This window comes from Hirundo rustica, chromosome 1 (genome assembly GCF_015227805.2).
Source record: "Hirundo rustica isolate bHirRus1 chromosome 1, bHirRus1.pri.v3, whole genome shotgun sequence".
NCBI lineage: Eukaryota > Metazoa > Chordata > Aves > Passeriformes > Hirundinidae > Hirundo > Hirundo rustica.
In genome coordinates, this window is record NC_053450.1 from 119,051,800 (window position 1) to 119,067,432 (window position 15,633).

A 15,633-nucleotide genomic window follows, 5' to 3' on the forward strand; every position below is an offset into this window, starting at 1 on the left:
GGCCGTCAACAGCTCCGCGCTGCGAGGCCAGCGGCCACGGCCGGGCTGGAGCAGCCCCCGACCTCCGGGCAGAGCAGAGGGGCGCCCCGCTCCCCGCCCGGGATGTGTACGCGGGGAGTGCAGCAGCAGCGCTGCTGACCCGGCGCTCACCGTCGGCACCGGGAGCCGCCACACCCGCCCCCTCCTCCCGCGGAGGGTCTGGTCTGGCGGAGCGGCGGGCAGCGGAAGCGCCGGGACGGGCAGCTCCCCGGGCGGCAGGGAGGGAGGCGGCGCTGCCCGCGCGGTCCCGATTTCTGTACGCGCGGTTTAATGTTTGCGGCCACCGGCCGGAAAGCTCCGGGGGGAGCGGGATCCACCGGCACCGCCGTAGCCGCCACTTCCGCGGACAGCGCCGGGCGGCAGCCGGGCCGCCCCCGCGCCCGGCGGGGCAGGGCAGGGCCCTTCCCCGCCGCCTCCCTCTCTTCCTCCCTCCCCGCCCATCAATCCCCACCCTCCGTGGGCGGGGGGGCTCCCGCGGCCGCCCGCCCGGCTACCTTGCAGGCGGAGTAGACGCCCAGCTTCTCCAGCTTCTTGGCCCGCGGCGCGGCGCGCAGCTGCGCCTTCTTCCCCGCGGTGCGCGCCGAGCCGGGCCCCCCGGGGCTCTCGGCGGCGCCGCGGACCGGCCCCCCTGCGGCCACCCCCGCGGCGGCCGGGGAGCCCTGCTGCGGCCCGCCGCCGCCCGCCGCCCCGGCCCCGCCGCCGCCAGGCTCCGCCATGCCCGCGGCGCGGCGGCAGCCGCCCGTCCGTCCGGCCAGCCGGCGCGGCGCGGCGCGCCCGGCCTTAGACCCTCCCCTTCGCCGCTCCGCCGCCGCCGGCTGCTCCCCGGGGGGGCGGGAGGAGGGACCCGCCGCTTGGCGGGCGGCTCCTGCCCCGCCGGCGGGGGTGGGGGGGCCGGCGCCCGCCTCCCGCCGCTGCGCACCGCGAGGGCGCGCCCCGCGCCCGCCTCCCTGCGCGGGGGATGCGCGGGGCGGGCGGCGCCCCCGCGGGAAGGGCGGCGGCGCCCGCTGCGGAGCCGCTATGGAGCCATCCCGGCCCTCCGGGAGGCTGCGCGGAAAGTTGCCCGAGAAAGGCGGCATCGCTGGCAGTGTCGAACGGTCCCGCACCCCTGCGAGCCCGCGGTGCTGCCGCAGCCGCTGTGGCCCCTCGGAGGGCCGCTACTTTGTTTGGTTTAACCGGTGACATCCCACACGCTGCGCGCTCCGCGGCCACCTTTGAAGGATCCGGTCCTTCCCCCCCCAGGTGATGTCTAATTGAACGTAAAAGTACGGGTCAGTTTGGAAAACCGGCCGATTCAAAAACTCTCTGCCCGCTTCCTCGTGTCGTGGTTCTGGGGCTTGGGGTTTTGTTGTGTCCACAAACAAGTGTTTAGAGTAGGCCAGTTTATACTTTAAAGGGAATACCCTTCAATTGAAAGTTAAATTAAGCAAACGGTCCTGCCCCAGAGAGCGCACTCCATGCGCAGCAGCAAGTGCACCGGCCGTGCGGCGGCTCTGCCCCGTTGCACTTATGTAAAACCGTGGTTGAGCCGTGAGAAACCACAAATGGCAATTCCGTACTACGGCACCACGGTTTACAGGGTTGCGATTGAGGCTGGGCGTCTGCGTGGGATTTACGGTTCTTTGATGTGTAAAACTATCAAAGTAAGCGAGCATGAGTTTGAAGGGAAGAGCGCCGGGAGAGCTCTTGCAGGCACAGGGCCTTGGCACCTTGCGTGCGGAAAGCAAAAATAACTCTAGGTTTATGCAAAGTAATATGGGGGGAAGGGTGCGTGACAAAACTCTGCGGTGTCCTTCTTCCCTTCGCAGCTCCTGGGGATATTTTCAAGCCTGGTGTTACACGGCGAGCTGGCATATTCACGAAATGACAGGAAAACAGAATGGAATAAAATGAGGTATTTCACGAAACAAGGGGATCTGTTGTTTTTCTCGGTTTGCTTGCTTATACTTTTATTTTGCCGAGGTTTTAAAATGACAGGGTGTTGATGGGGTGGGGCTCAGACCTGCTGCCCGAACTCCCCCGCGGGCTCGCCGCAGCCGGGGTACCCCGGGGAGTCCGCGGCGGAGGCCGGGACCGGCTTCGGGCTTCCCAGCAGCTGTGACAGCGACCTGTAAGATGGCTGCTGCCATCCCCGGCGCTTTAAGACGGACTGGTTAAGGTGGAGGAGCCGCTGCCCTTGGCGGTAGCGGCCGCAAGATTAACAGGAAATTAAACGTGATATAAAAATCCAGTTTCTCTGGAATTCGAGAGAGAACTATCTTCGTCTTTTATTTTTAAATTTTTGCTGTAACTGTCCGAATCACGTTTTAAAATAGCAGATAGTGGCTGGATGTTAGCAGCCCCTAAGAAGCTCTTTACTTGCATTTTCTTTATGCCGGCTAGGTTTCTGCTTTCGGACTTGAAAATGAAACTGTTCTTGCTTAGTTTCACTTTCAGCTTTCCCACGACTCCTCGGCAGCAAATGTTACAAGTAAAGAGCACATCTGGAACAACGCGCTGGCTGCAATGGACCCCTTGCATCCCCGCCTGAATATAGACTCCTAGTTTTCCTGGGAGTATATGTACCTTTACAACCCCCAGTATGTTTTCCTCTTTTTTGGGGTTTGTTGTTTTTTTTTTTTTTTTTTTTTCCTCCCAAGTCGCCAGGTTCTCCTTTAAGCAGGTAGATAATGATGTTTAACCCAGCATTAACTTTGCACCCTTGCATGTAATGAATTACAGTTTTGATAATGAAAACACATTTACTGCTTTTACACAGGTGAATAACTCCACCAATGTGCATTGAGGCCTCTCGGTGGGCATTTATGTCTGAAGCTGCACAGGATCTCAGCCTAGGTGAACAACCTTATTCTTTAGGATCCTTAAAAGCCTAAAAACTTATTACTTCCATTAAAGTAAAATCAAAGATGAAAGTTGTCAGGAAGCAAATAATTTTACTGCAGTTCCTTCTCAAATCCTCAGGAGCATGGCTGCCTTACAATACCATGTCTCCTTTTTACCGTTATACCTTGATGCTCACCAGATAACCAGAAATGTAAGTCTACCAGCTTGTGGCTACAGATACAGTTACTATAGTAACATGTATAAACAGTAATTTCACTACCTTGCGGAACTGCTGCCTGCTAGAAGCAGCTTAGAAAGAAACCACTCTAACTTGCGAATAGGTACGTCTTTTTTTCTTTTTTTTTTAACATTAAGCCTGATCATTGCTCATATTCTAACTTTGTGCAAACATATTGTTAAAAACAACAAGAAAAAAAAGCTTTAATTTGTCCTAAACTGCTCTAGTGAAAAGTAAAATATTACATTCAAAATTTTAGCAAGACTACGGAGCAAAAAGACAAAAAAAACCACCAAACCTCCTATGCTTTGATGTAAGAGTGGATACATGTCACAGTCAATTGCATATATCCAAGCTGTTTTCTTCTGGTGGCTGAATTCACAAGTACAGTACATACTGATTTTCTAATTATAGTGCATGTATAAATCTTAGCACCATGTAGCCCCTCTGTTGCTTGTTTGTCATCATTAAACATGAAGATATTAAATTAGATTCAAACTCACAGTATTGTCTGAAAACCCCTCACCACATTTTTCAGTTTCTGTCCTTTGGGGCATGTCAGTGGGTTTGCACAAGTCGAGCTGACTCTGAAACCAGAGTTGAGGAAGTGCAGGTGGGAGCAGACGATCCTGCCTGTGCTGCTCAGCTCACAAGCTCAGGTGAGTAGCCAGGTGACTTCAGGAGGGCTGCATCAAATGAGGAGCTAGGTGAGACAAAAGTGCCAGTTGGTGTGGGTTTCAGGTCTCACTCAGGCTGGTGATAGCCCCCAGGAGATGCCTGCTCAGAAACCATAAGAGCATCCCAGCAGATCAGAAATGCATTTTGCATTTGTTACTCCTGCGTGAATTCACTGTGAGCACCTGACATGCTTAAATGCAAGAGCGTGTCTGTTACTATTATTCCAGCAAAGGAGGCAGCTGCATTCTTGAGTCGCAAAAGAGGAAATCAAAATACAATTTAGGGTGTGCTGGACTCCTGGTTATTACCTAGTTGTCATTTATGGCTTTTGGGGCCTCTCTTGCTCCCGTAAATTAAAGAATGACTCAGTTAATAGCAGCCTAATGCTAAATGCTACTGCTCTGACAGGGACAACCCACCCCTCAGATAAGCTCTGGGAGTCTACCCCTAACCCTCATCCCTGTCTCAAAGCCCAACCCAGCCTTGTCTCCCTCCTTTTGTTCAAGTGAGATTTTCTTCCAGCGCTCCCACCTGTTTTATTCTTGCCGTTCAATTCAAGCTGGAAAACAGTATCTCTTGCTCTTCCAGAGAACTTCTCTGAGTATAAAATCCGATTGCGTCCTTTCATTAGTGCATTCCTTGTGGGTGAAGTGGCCTCCCTCTTGGACACCATGCATTTAGGAGTGCTATCAATATTTTATGAATCACTGGAAGTATTAACAATACAAAAGTTTTGCTCATTAGGCTGTCTCTAGCATCTCATCATCTCCCCATGGTGCTTGTATGTGACTCTAACAACACAGATGGCAGACCTTCCCATCAGGTTTTTGCACTGGTAGGAAACCTCACACCCCAATTACCCAGTCTCTAAAGGAAAAAATGCAGAAAAATAAATGGAGGAAATGTCATTGCAACACCCATGGCTGCTCCAGTCACACAAATTTCTTGTTAGTGATGGACAATTTAGCAGTTCTTATATGCTTCTTAACCAGAGGATGATCTTCTTGACTCCAGTCAGACTTCTGATTTAACCCAAACCAAGTGAGAAAACAAAAGGCTGGAGTCACTCCTGCCTTTGCACAATGTGACCTCTGTGTACGAAGTCCAGAAAAAGTTTGTTGAAGCTATTTAGGCAGCAGCAGTCACTGTGTAGGCTTACACTGTGTTATTTTGTGGAAGTGAGAGCTCTGTATTTCTTCATGCAAACTTGGGATGTAGTATCTATTTTTCTCTTACTTTCTCTTTCACTCCCCACAGTTCTTTTGCTTATTCCTTTCTCTAATATATTTCTGTTCTTTCTATTTCTTAATTCGTGGCAGAGATCCCTGCAAACCTCCTTGCAATCTAGGACTGCACTTGGTGCATTTTGACTGCTTGTGCCATGTAGGGCAGGTCATTCGGTGCTGGAAGCCTGAAATACCCCTGGAAGAGTGGAACAGGCTCTGCTGGCAGGGATGGGAGAGGAAGGGCCTCTTTTCTCCTACCTGCACACAAGGCGTGGGTGCCAGCCAGCACCCTTGATGCAACACTGACTTAGATAATACAACTCTGCATAGAAAATCCCCAATATTTCCGTAAGGTGAAATTACAGTGGCCTAAGCACATCTGATCGTGCAAACCCAGTCATGGTCCTTCCACATATCTGTGTGGAGGACCATCTGGAAACCCTAAATTTTCCAGGAACTAGAGATACAACCGCAGACACCACTGCTAACAGCTTGGCCAAGCAGCAGAAATTAACAGGCTAAAAACTTCCATTTGGACCAACTGTGATAGTGCTGTGTACAGCTGAAAAAAGGCGGAGGAACCTCAGGAGTACAGCACCAACCCCAGATGGGGATTTGTGGGGTGAGGGAGGCAGGATGGCACTGGGAGTGCAGAAGGCACAGTTATGTTATCAACACCCATCTTCTGCCACAACTTTCTCTGTGGATCCCCAAACCCTCACATTCCTCACCTCCCGTGCCAAGGCCGGCAGGCTCACCATCCCCACTCAGTGTTTTGCAGCCTCTCTGACCCACACAGACCCTTGGGGGGTGGCAAACTGCTACTTCTCCCTCACTGAGATTGACTCATCTATGAGGAAGAGCTGCAAAATATCTGGAGTGTAGAAAGAGCTGGTTTTTTTCATTGCTTCACTACTCCCATTTCCCAGTTTGAGGCTTCCTCCCAGCTGAGGAGCTGCACCTCTGCACAAGTGGGCAGTGTCACAAATTGTAACTCCTGCCGAAGAAGACCTAATGACAGGGACTTTTATTTTATAGTGTGGCACAAAACCAGAGGCCCTGGAATCCTGTGATTCCAGTTTTGGACAACACTTTAGAAGATAAATAAGGAGACTAATTATCTTAATTTATTCCATAATTATTTTAATTATTAATCACTTCCTTCTTTCTTACCTATTATCGGGTGTATAGGTAGGAGTGATCCTGAGTCCTGAATGCAGGCTCTGCCCCTGGCATGCTCCTGTGACTCACCAAGTTTGTCTTTATCTCTCCCCACACCTTTCATAACTAGACTTTCTTGAAGCTGCATCATTGCTTCTGGGGATGCAGTAAGCAGGCTATATATGCACACCTAAGTTGACTCACTTGGGAGAAGGTGTCTTGCTCCTTCTGCACCATTCCTTCTGTGCTTGGTTTTAGAGAATGAGAGGGCCAGCTCTGACAAAAATCTTATGGAAGGTATAGGATATGGCTCCTGGGTTAGTTTGAGGAAGGCTTTGTAAGGGTTTTCCCTTCAGATATTGGCTCTTTGCTGCTTTGGCCAAAGACGACCACGTGAAGCTAAGGCAGCACCCACCCAGCAGAGGCCAGCTCTGACCGTACCATGGAACATGAGCTGCACAGCACAGCCACACTGCACCAGACAAGTGCCAACACCTCACTGGCCACCCAGGGTGGCTCCTTGGCAGATGGTGGTGGAATCAGGCACCCTGCAGCTCAGGGACAGACAGTCCTGGCCATGCCGAGAGCCTCTGTCATGGTTGCTGTATGTGGGTGTGATGCATCCACAGTTTTCCAGGGGAGGTGCTGCTGCCAGACTGTGATGGACAAGGAGGAGGGAGGTCAGCCAGGGTGGGAACTGTGCTGAGTGTGTGGAGGCAATGGAGCCATGTCCTGGTGTCACAGGCACGTGGGAAAGAGAGGACTGAGAGGGAAGTGCTGACTGAGACGTGAGCAATAAGTAAATCAGGGAAGCGGGGAAAGACAGGCAAGGAAGCTGGTGCTCATTCAGCAAAGATTTGCAGCAGTGAGGTCTGTTTATATGTATTAGTTGATAATATTTTGAGAAACTCAGGGGAGACCGTGACCTCCATTTTATATCACACAGCCCTTCTCTGCCTCTTCCTATCACCCACAGGCAGGCAGGCAGAGATCTTGTAACAGTCACCATTTTCTAAGACCACAAGTATGTGGCAAATAATAAAACCCCCAGATCTCACAGAGGAAGGAGTTCAGGCCTGGAGATTGTGCAAGCTAAGTTCTGACTGTGTCAAAGGGAAGTGAGGAAGAAACACTCTCTGGGTGGGGATAGGAACGACATGTGTCAAAGGGAGATAACTGCATATGGGACTTGTCTGTTTGGATAAAAATCAGATTCTCGATCCTCAAAGCTCAGGAATGTCTTCCATCTTTGGTAATTAAAAAATGGCAATTGTAGTGCCAAACTGCAGAAAAAGAAAAGAATCTTACCTAATCTGCCTTACCTTATAAACAGCAAGCAGCTCCAAGTGTCATAGCTAGAAAGGTTTTCAGAAATGTGAGATTTACTGAGACAATGGTATCTGCCATATGAGCCTCATGCTCTGCCTCAGTTCTGTCCCTTTTAGACAACAGGCCAGTGTATGGCAGAGTAAGCACTGACCAGGAGGCTCTTTGTTATGACACATACAGTAAATACGATTTGTTTGCCCTTGAAAACACGTACAATCTCAAACTGTGGTTCACTCCCCATTCTTCTACACCTAATTTCTTTTATCTGTTTCTATTTTCATCTCAGAACATTAAACTGCATTGGGTTTTGGCTCCCTAAATAGGCACAGGGAAACTGCAGTGAGCTAGAAAGCTGAATTTTATCTTTCACTATGAGGCTGGGAGTGCTTTAGCTTGGTATATTGTGCTGTCAGTATCTCACTGTTATCCTTTAACCTGACAGTAAAAAACCTCCCAGTCTATATTTGTTCCTGATGAAAGAAATGCAAGGGGAGAAGGAAACACAGATTAATCTTTTTACTTCATATGAGATCAGCAAAGCAAATGTTTCTTTCTATTTATTTTTATTTTTACAAGGTTTTTAGCTATTAACATAAGCAGTTTATGGATACCGTAAAAGATTAACATCAGGGATGACCTTTTAATAATTATAAGCAAAGTTATTGCAACTAAAGAGTTGTGGCCTATCTTGCTACATGAATTATGTATATTATCCTGGTTATTTATACATTGTAATTAACAGGGACTGTTTTGGTGCTTTGAAAATGTGATTTGTTAGCACTCACAGGCACTTACAGAGATACAAACCCATGTAAAATGTGAGTGTTAAGAACTCAGTTTGCTGAGATCAAACTAACATTTTGCTGAAAGTTTTTGATTTCCTGTCTCTAATCCAAGGGGCTTTTACATACACTAAATATAAAATGGCTTCATATTTAAAAGACTGACAAAAAAATACCTTTTCAGGTGTTCTGTATACATTAGTCCTAATTTTTCTCAGGCCTGAATACATGTAATGACAGCAGTGAAAAGTCTTGTGCCATCTCTCAGTCTCAAATTCAAATTATGCAGAATAAAGGGGAAAGGATCTGCACAGTTTTATCCATATACCTCCTTACCTTGTCCTGCTGAAGTGGTGTAGCATTTTCAGAGGAGTCTGATGTTCACCTCTTGTAGAGAGACAGACTTTTCAATAAACTGGTCCTACAGCAGATTGAGAGTTGCAGCCAGCTGCAAGCCACCTCTGCAAGGATAAGCTATACCACATTGCCATAAGGTTTTTCAGGTGTTCTGCTTAATACCATCACCCTTTACAGAAGATACGTTTTAATTGATCTACCTCAGCTGATCAGAGGCACTTGATTCACTAAGATGTATTAGGATGAATTTGAGCTGGAAGAGGTTAGGGCTTTGACTTTAATGAAATTTTATCTAAAAACTGCCATGACAGAAAAGAGGCACACATTGAAACACAAACTGCAGAAATCCTTATAATACATAGGTGATGGAGAGAAGTAGCAAGACAAAAAAAAAAAAAAAAAAAAAAAAAAAAAAAAAAAAAAAAAAAAAAAAAAAAAAAAAAAAAAAAAAGGTACTTCCTAGCTGAAATCCTGGGAGAGAAAACAGGTGCAAAATAGTTTATTCAGGTGTGGCTGTATGGAATGCAGAGAGAGCCCCAGTAAAGGAATGAGGTTAAAGTAGGATGAAATTCCCAAGGTCTGCTCTTGTAATATGGCTGTGGGGTTATTAATGCTGCTAAACTACTTCCCTTTGCCCTCGTGATGAATTATCAGCAGTTAACAAAGACTGACTGAAGCAGAAATCTCGTAACAGAGAATACAATAGCGTATGCATTTTTTGTTGGATTTTTCCTCATCAGTAGAGACATAGATGATAAATACGAAAAACACCAATCAACTTGAATATAAACACTATGTTTTCACACTTAGTAGATATGTGAAGTATAGGCTGGCAAGCTTAGCTGCTCACATGGTGTCAGGATTTTGTGTTATGGTGTCTGTGCACATATGTCACGTGCTGGTTCATGGGGAGAGGATGTTCATACTGAAATTTTCCAAGCCTGAAGCAGAATCACTTGCAAAAAAATTCTAGGTAAAATGGCTTAGCTATTTCCGAGGATAGGATTTGGAAAATAAGTTGTTTTGAATGTATTAAGCCAAAATCTATTTTTTTTCTAGAGATGCTCCAAGCTGGTCGGGTTTTAAACTACCACTTGGCAATTTGGCTGAAATGGCATCAGCAGTGCATCTTCTGTCATTCTTGTCAACTTGCCCACATCAGAGCAAGCTACAGTATTTAGAAAGCAGCATCAGTTTGCCCATGCCAGGTAGACATGCCAATGTGCAGGTACTGAATTCAGACAGGTCCCTCTGTGCCACCAGGGCTCTGTCAGGAAACACCTTGCTTGGAGGCCCTACAGCTCTGACTCCTGGCTTTGCAGCACCAGCTGCCAGACCTGGGAATAGCACTGGGGGATGCAGAGTGAGGTGAGAGAGACTGAGCTGATGGGGGAGACCGGAGCAAGGACCTGGAGTGGAAAAATGGAGGTACATGGGGACAGGGGGAAGATATGAGCTCTGGCTGGAGGATGGGCAGAGAGGCTGCTGCTGACTAGAATCAGGTCCTTGCAGTACCTAAATTCTACACTGCTGATTCTCTGAGACACACAGGCAGAAGATTCATTATTCCCTTGAATTCCTTACGGATAATCCCACTCCCACACCATATTGTGATCTTGCCAATATCAACAATCCTGGTACTTCTAAGAGAGTAAATAATTCTTTAATAATAAGATAAAAATTCTACATGGCAGAGAGACATGGAAGACAGGTTTATTGTGCTGGACAACCATGAAAGTAGGTCAATACGTGCTTTCTCCAGATTCTTGATGGCTGTCACAGTGTGACAGCTACAGAAACAATTGTAGCAAAGCTTCCACTTCAATTTCTTCAACAGCTTTCTCACATAGATTCCTCCTACAAAGATAAAAATGACAAAGAGCAAATTCTAGATTTTTTTTTTTTTTTCCCCCCACATTAATCAAGGCAGATTACAGGGAAAAAGAGGAGAACCAGGCAATGAGGAGACCAAGATGACCAGTCTATTAGGAAAGGGTATGCTAAGTCCTTTTGGAGAATGCAGATTTTTACAACTGGGCAGGAATGAGGTTTCCAAAGTTCACTGGAGTGACAGTCCAGTGGTAAAAATCCCTAGCGAAGAGATGGATGGCACTGGGGAAGAAGAAATAAAACATCTTGAAAACAACACACTGTTCATTAGCCAGGACAGCCTAAGCTGTTGCTGGGCTACTGCACGTTGTTATTATAGGTAAATATATTCCACACCAGGATTTTTTCTCCCCCCTTCATCCAATAAAGAGAAAGAAAAAAAAAAAAGGCATAAATTAATCTAGAGATTTGCTGGCAGTTGGTATCTGGAGATAAAAAGCAGTAATTCCCTTAGCTTGACAATGTGAAGGAGACATGATAAATTCCCTCACCACTGATACTGCCAGCAGACAATAGGATTCAGCTTATTAGATAAGCAGCCTGAGCACAATATTTGAGTTAAAGCAATTAATTCAATTTACTAATGTAAAATAGTTAGAAAGCATTCTAAAATACACAAGTGACTTCTGTAAGAATAGTATGGTGGGTGGTTTTTTTTTTTTTTTTTTTTTTTTTTTTTTAATCAAGAGGTTCAAGCTGTCATCACTTAAGGATTTCTGATTTTTGACCTGATAAAGTCCTTGTGTTAATGAAACATGCTTAAGATATTCTTTTAATTAATTAGTTTCATTGGACTAAATGCCACCACATTTTGCTACCAGCAAAATGAAAACATGATTTGAGGGAATAATCTGAATTACTACTTTCTGAAATAGGAATCTGTATTTTACTGTTAGGAAAGAACTATTCAGACCTGTTTCGGTATGAAGTAGAACTTTGCTTTTCTTCGGTACAGAATCAGTTATTTATTACAATCAGAAACAATGACACATTCCTAATGCTTCTGCACCCACCCCTGCTACAAGTGACAAAAGAAAAAGCTCTTGCAGACTAGCAACTCTAGTCATTGTATCTTCCCACCTGGTGATTTTTGTTACCAGTTAAGTCCTCTTGTGTACACAAAACAGCTGTGAGATTACACGCAGGATACTTGCTTTCCCACAAAGGAGTGCACAAGCACAGCTGCAAAAAAACCCCAACCAACCAACCACAACCACGACAACAAGAACAAACAAACAAACAAACAAACAAAGAGCAAAGCTGGTGGTTGAAGGGTTCCAAATGGATTTGTGGTGTCTACAGTTAACATTTTCTTCCAGCCTCTGCTTGAAGCACATGCCCAGCACTGAACCACTTTTCTATCACTCTCCCTGGCATCAGTAACAAGTGGGCTGACACTACAGCTGGCATTAGAGGCACTCTCTTCCTGTCATCTATGCATTCCCACAACTTGTAAGACTTCTTCATATTTCTCCTTAGATGAAATTTGAAATTGATTTGATCAAAATTAATGAAGAGGGTCAAAGATCAGTAGGAAAAGGGAGAAACCAGTTGAGAGGCTCCATTGTTGTCAGGATGAAAAAAAAATACAAAAAACCACCACGTTCCACATTTGAAAAAAACAATTCCAGATATTTAAAAAAAAAAAAAAAAAAAAAAAAAGGTTTTGCTTAACAATAATTTGCACTCATCTGCCAGCCCGAGAAACACTGTAAACCATCTTGATCATGCACTGACACTGAACTAGGTAACTGTGGTGCATCCAACCACCTCCATTATTCAGCGCTTGCTGCTACAGCTGTACTTCACCTCAAACAAATCTTCTGCAGCTATGTGAACTTTACCAGTACAGGTATCAAAACAGGTAGTTTAGCACTAGCCCAGCTATTCTTCCAGGAAATGCAGTCACACCTTTATTGGAATAGAGCATTAACTCACAAAAGGGCTGCAATGTTATTTTCAAATGCACTGGGACAGAAACACATTTTATTAGAAAGAGATGGATGAAGGCAAGAACTGAGGCTGGGTGAATTCTTTACCAAATTGCTTCTGAATCTTGTTACCTGTTACTTGTTCCTTGCAGAGAGAGTTTCATGCTGGCTGCAATTAAGGATACCATAAATTCAAGCTCTGCTAACAAGTTCAGGTTTGAAGATCATCAGAGATACTTTAAAACTTTTATGATTAAAATCCACATTCTGAACCAATGAAATACACATTTATTTAATCTAATACAATTAATTTTCCAGCAAATGTACCACATCAAAGGGAAAAAATTCACACAACATGAACCTTCACTTTCCCCCAAGCAGCATGTTCTTACAGAAGTACAGACATGTTCCTTCAGCTCCAGATAAGCAATTAAAGAGGATGGTCAGATACAAGGAGCAGGAGATGCTGACACGGGCCATCCTCTTTATCTAGTCCCATACTGATAGGTCAGCTAAGTGTTGATTATTTTGCCCTAGCTCTGGTTTGCAGACCAGAGAGACTTGCATCCAAAAGGGATTAGATTTTACTCCTCCTTGCAGTCAAATTGTTCACATGGGTTACATTATGGCCTTTGTTAGGTTTACAGTTGGTGGTCTTGCTCCAAGGGTTCAAAGTATATTTTACACAATCTTGTAGCTCTCCATGGACAGAGGAAGGAGGGGGAAGCAAGCACAAGGAAACATACAGAGCACAACTTAAGGCACCTAAAATTTATAATTAATAAAAAAGGTGCATCCTTCAGTTTCGTATCACTTTCTGATTTAAGGTAGAAGAAATCTGCCTTCACAGACTACACTTAGCTCTCTCCTACACTCAATGATGCCAATACTGCCCAAGAAACGCAACTACTGTGTAAGCAACACCTACTCAGGCAGAGCCTGTGTCCCAGTCTAGCCAGACAATATTAAAAATACAATATAAATGAACACACTGCAGCCAACTTCATGTCTAGAAAGCCACCAGATCCCAATCAAGTTCCTTCTGACTGGCTTTGCTTTTGCCCTTATGCTAACAAATCAGAGGAGATTGAACATCTCCCCTAACACAAGAAACAGTCTCCCAGGGCAGCCACAGAGGATCTCAAACAATACAGGGCTTTGGTTCAGAGCCCCTTCCTTTATGCACTGCATTCAAATCTGACATGACCAGCCCCCTGCAGTGTTGCAATTTCTAACACTTAATTCTCAGATATCAGAAATCTTGAGGAACAGGGAAAATACCTCTTCCTACTAAACCAAATAAATTAGTCCTCATCTTTCCACAATGACTAAGAATTCATGCTCCCTTGGGTGCTTCAACAAAGTAAGAGATTTAAGGCATTATAGAAGTAAACAGTAAATCCTACATCATGTCTGAATTATTTTCAAGTACTAGAAACTGTACATTGCTAGAAACAGTCTGAGCTGAAACTTCTTGCTGACTTCATACAGATACTTGAAAGCACACATTCTCATAGGAGGAAAAGAAAAAGTATTTTAGAAAAATAGACGAGTTGCACTTTGACTCATTTTTAAACAAGAGTGCATATTTTTCATATTAGACTGCACTTCAAGCTGAATGAAATGTCACCTAAGACTCCGCGTAAGAGTTTACTTGCAGTCAAGAGATTAAGATTCCAGAACAGTCTTCTAAGAACGGAAGGGGAAAAAACCACAGAAAACTTTGCTGTAAAACCAGAAAGATTCAATGAGGGACATATTGTTGTCTGTGAAGTAGACTATTAACTATGACCTCAGGGGGTTTTTTTGGTTTTTTTTTTCAGTCCTTAACCAAAGGCTGATACTGTAACAGCAGTATCATCAACATCTTTAAAGAACCCAGTATGCTACAAATATTATTTCTGCTTCAGATGATATATGTGCAGGTCTTACATAAAAATAGAGCCATGTCTCTCAAGAGCACAGCACTTCTAATGTGAGAGAAAACACTTCAGAATGGTGGAAACATCAGCACTAATAAACCAGATCAGTAGAGGGATACCTGAGAACTACAAGGGCTCCTGGACATCACAGAGCTCCAGTACAAAGAACATCTGTTATACCTGTACCTCGTATTGCATCTTTCCCTATCAGTGTTACTTGCCATTTTCTTATTTTGGCTTCTAACGGACTTTGAGGGGTTTTGGATTACCTGAAGTACTTGCACCAACTCTTAACATTCACTCATTTGAGAATGCATGAACGCTGTTCAACAAAACAGAACTTTGTGTATCTAGTATCCCTCACTGGAGACAACTTAACTGACTCAAACACTATTAATCATCTGCAAGATAGAATACAGCTATTTTAGTCCAATAAAGGCATTTCTCAGAGTGACTCAAAAGGCAATTTGAAACACAATCAGTGAAAATGTTCTAGGAAGAATTACAGGCAAAGTAAAAATGGAATTCCTAATAAGGAAACCAATGACCACAAAAATCAACCTAATCCAGAACTGTCTCTTTCAGTAACAACAATGTAAATTCAAAGAACAGAGATACAGTGCTCCAATTCTAGCACATAAGGTGACTGAAGAACTCAATTCAAGGACAGAAAATTGTATCTAAATTTTCAACCACAGTGAGACTTCAGAGCAAGAAGAAACCAACACTTTCTGCGCAACGGATCCAAGTCACAGCTATAACAGAGAATGCAAGAGAATGCGCTGGCATCACGGGCTAAAGCCATGAAAACACCCCCCAAATAGACAAAAACATGCCATATAATTCTGACTCAAATACACAGCCAGCAGAAAAAATGGACTCCAATTCATTTTTTGACAAACTGCAGGTGATGTTGGTCAAGAACTGCTAAAGACTGTATCACCATGGGGTTCTAAACCACCACAGTTTGAAAAAGACATAAAAATGCACCCGATCAATTGCAAATCACAAGCTGCAGAAGACACAGCTCAGAGCCACTGCAATGCAAAAAGTGACCTTGTGAACAACTGGCAAAGACTGCATTAGCTGCAGGTTCAAGAGACAATGTTACTGTTTTGATCGTACTTCTAAATGGATGTGATAAGATACTCAATGACTTCAACAATTAAAGATTTATCATAGGACAACTGGAGTGCCACAGTATATATAGGACAAGCTTATATTTAGCTGTGCTATGAATTTATTGTAAGCATCTTAAAT

At 44.9% G+C, this 15,633-nt stretch overlaps 2 protein-coding genes across 2 annotated transcripts in view; one reads left to right on the forward strand and one right to left on the reverse strand.

Annotated features, from left to right (window-relative positions):
- The window catches only part of KAT2B (lysine acetyltransferase 2B), a 39,757-nt gene extending 39,002 nt beyond the window's left edge, over window positions 1–755 (reverse strand). Inside the window, exon 1 of the mRNA XM_040066944.2 lies at window positions 534–755. Within this exon, the coding sequence (XP_039922878.1) occupies window positions 534–755 (222 nt within the window). The remainder of the gene's footprint in view (window positions 1–533) is intronic.
- A 5,849-nt stretch (window positions 756–6,604) lies between these two features.
- On the forward strand, window positions 6,605–15,542 carry PP2D1 (protein phosphatase 2C like domain containing 1). Its single transcript, XM_058420970.1, is given in 14 exon segments — window positions 6,605–6,852; window positions 10,182–10,301; window positions 10,303–10,373; window positions 10,376–10,649; window positions 10,651–10,779; window positions 10,781–10,839; window positions 13,279–13,364; window positions 14,394–14,437; window positions 14,439–14,476; window positions 14,479–14,726; window positions 14,823–15,058; window positions 15,060–15,169; window positions 15,281–15,430; window positions 15,433–15,542. Coding segments are annotated over 14 exon segments (1,923 nt in total).
- Window positions 15,543–15,633: the final 91 nt, after the last annotated feature.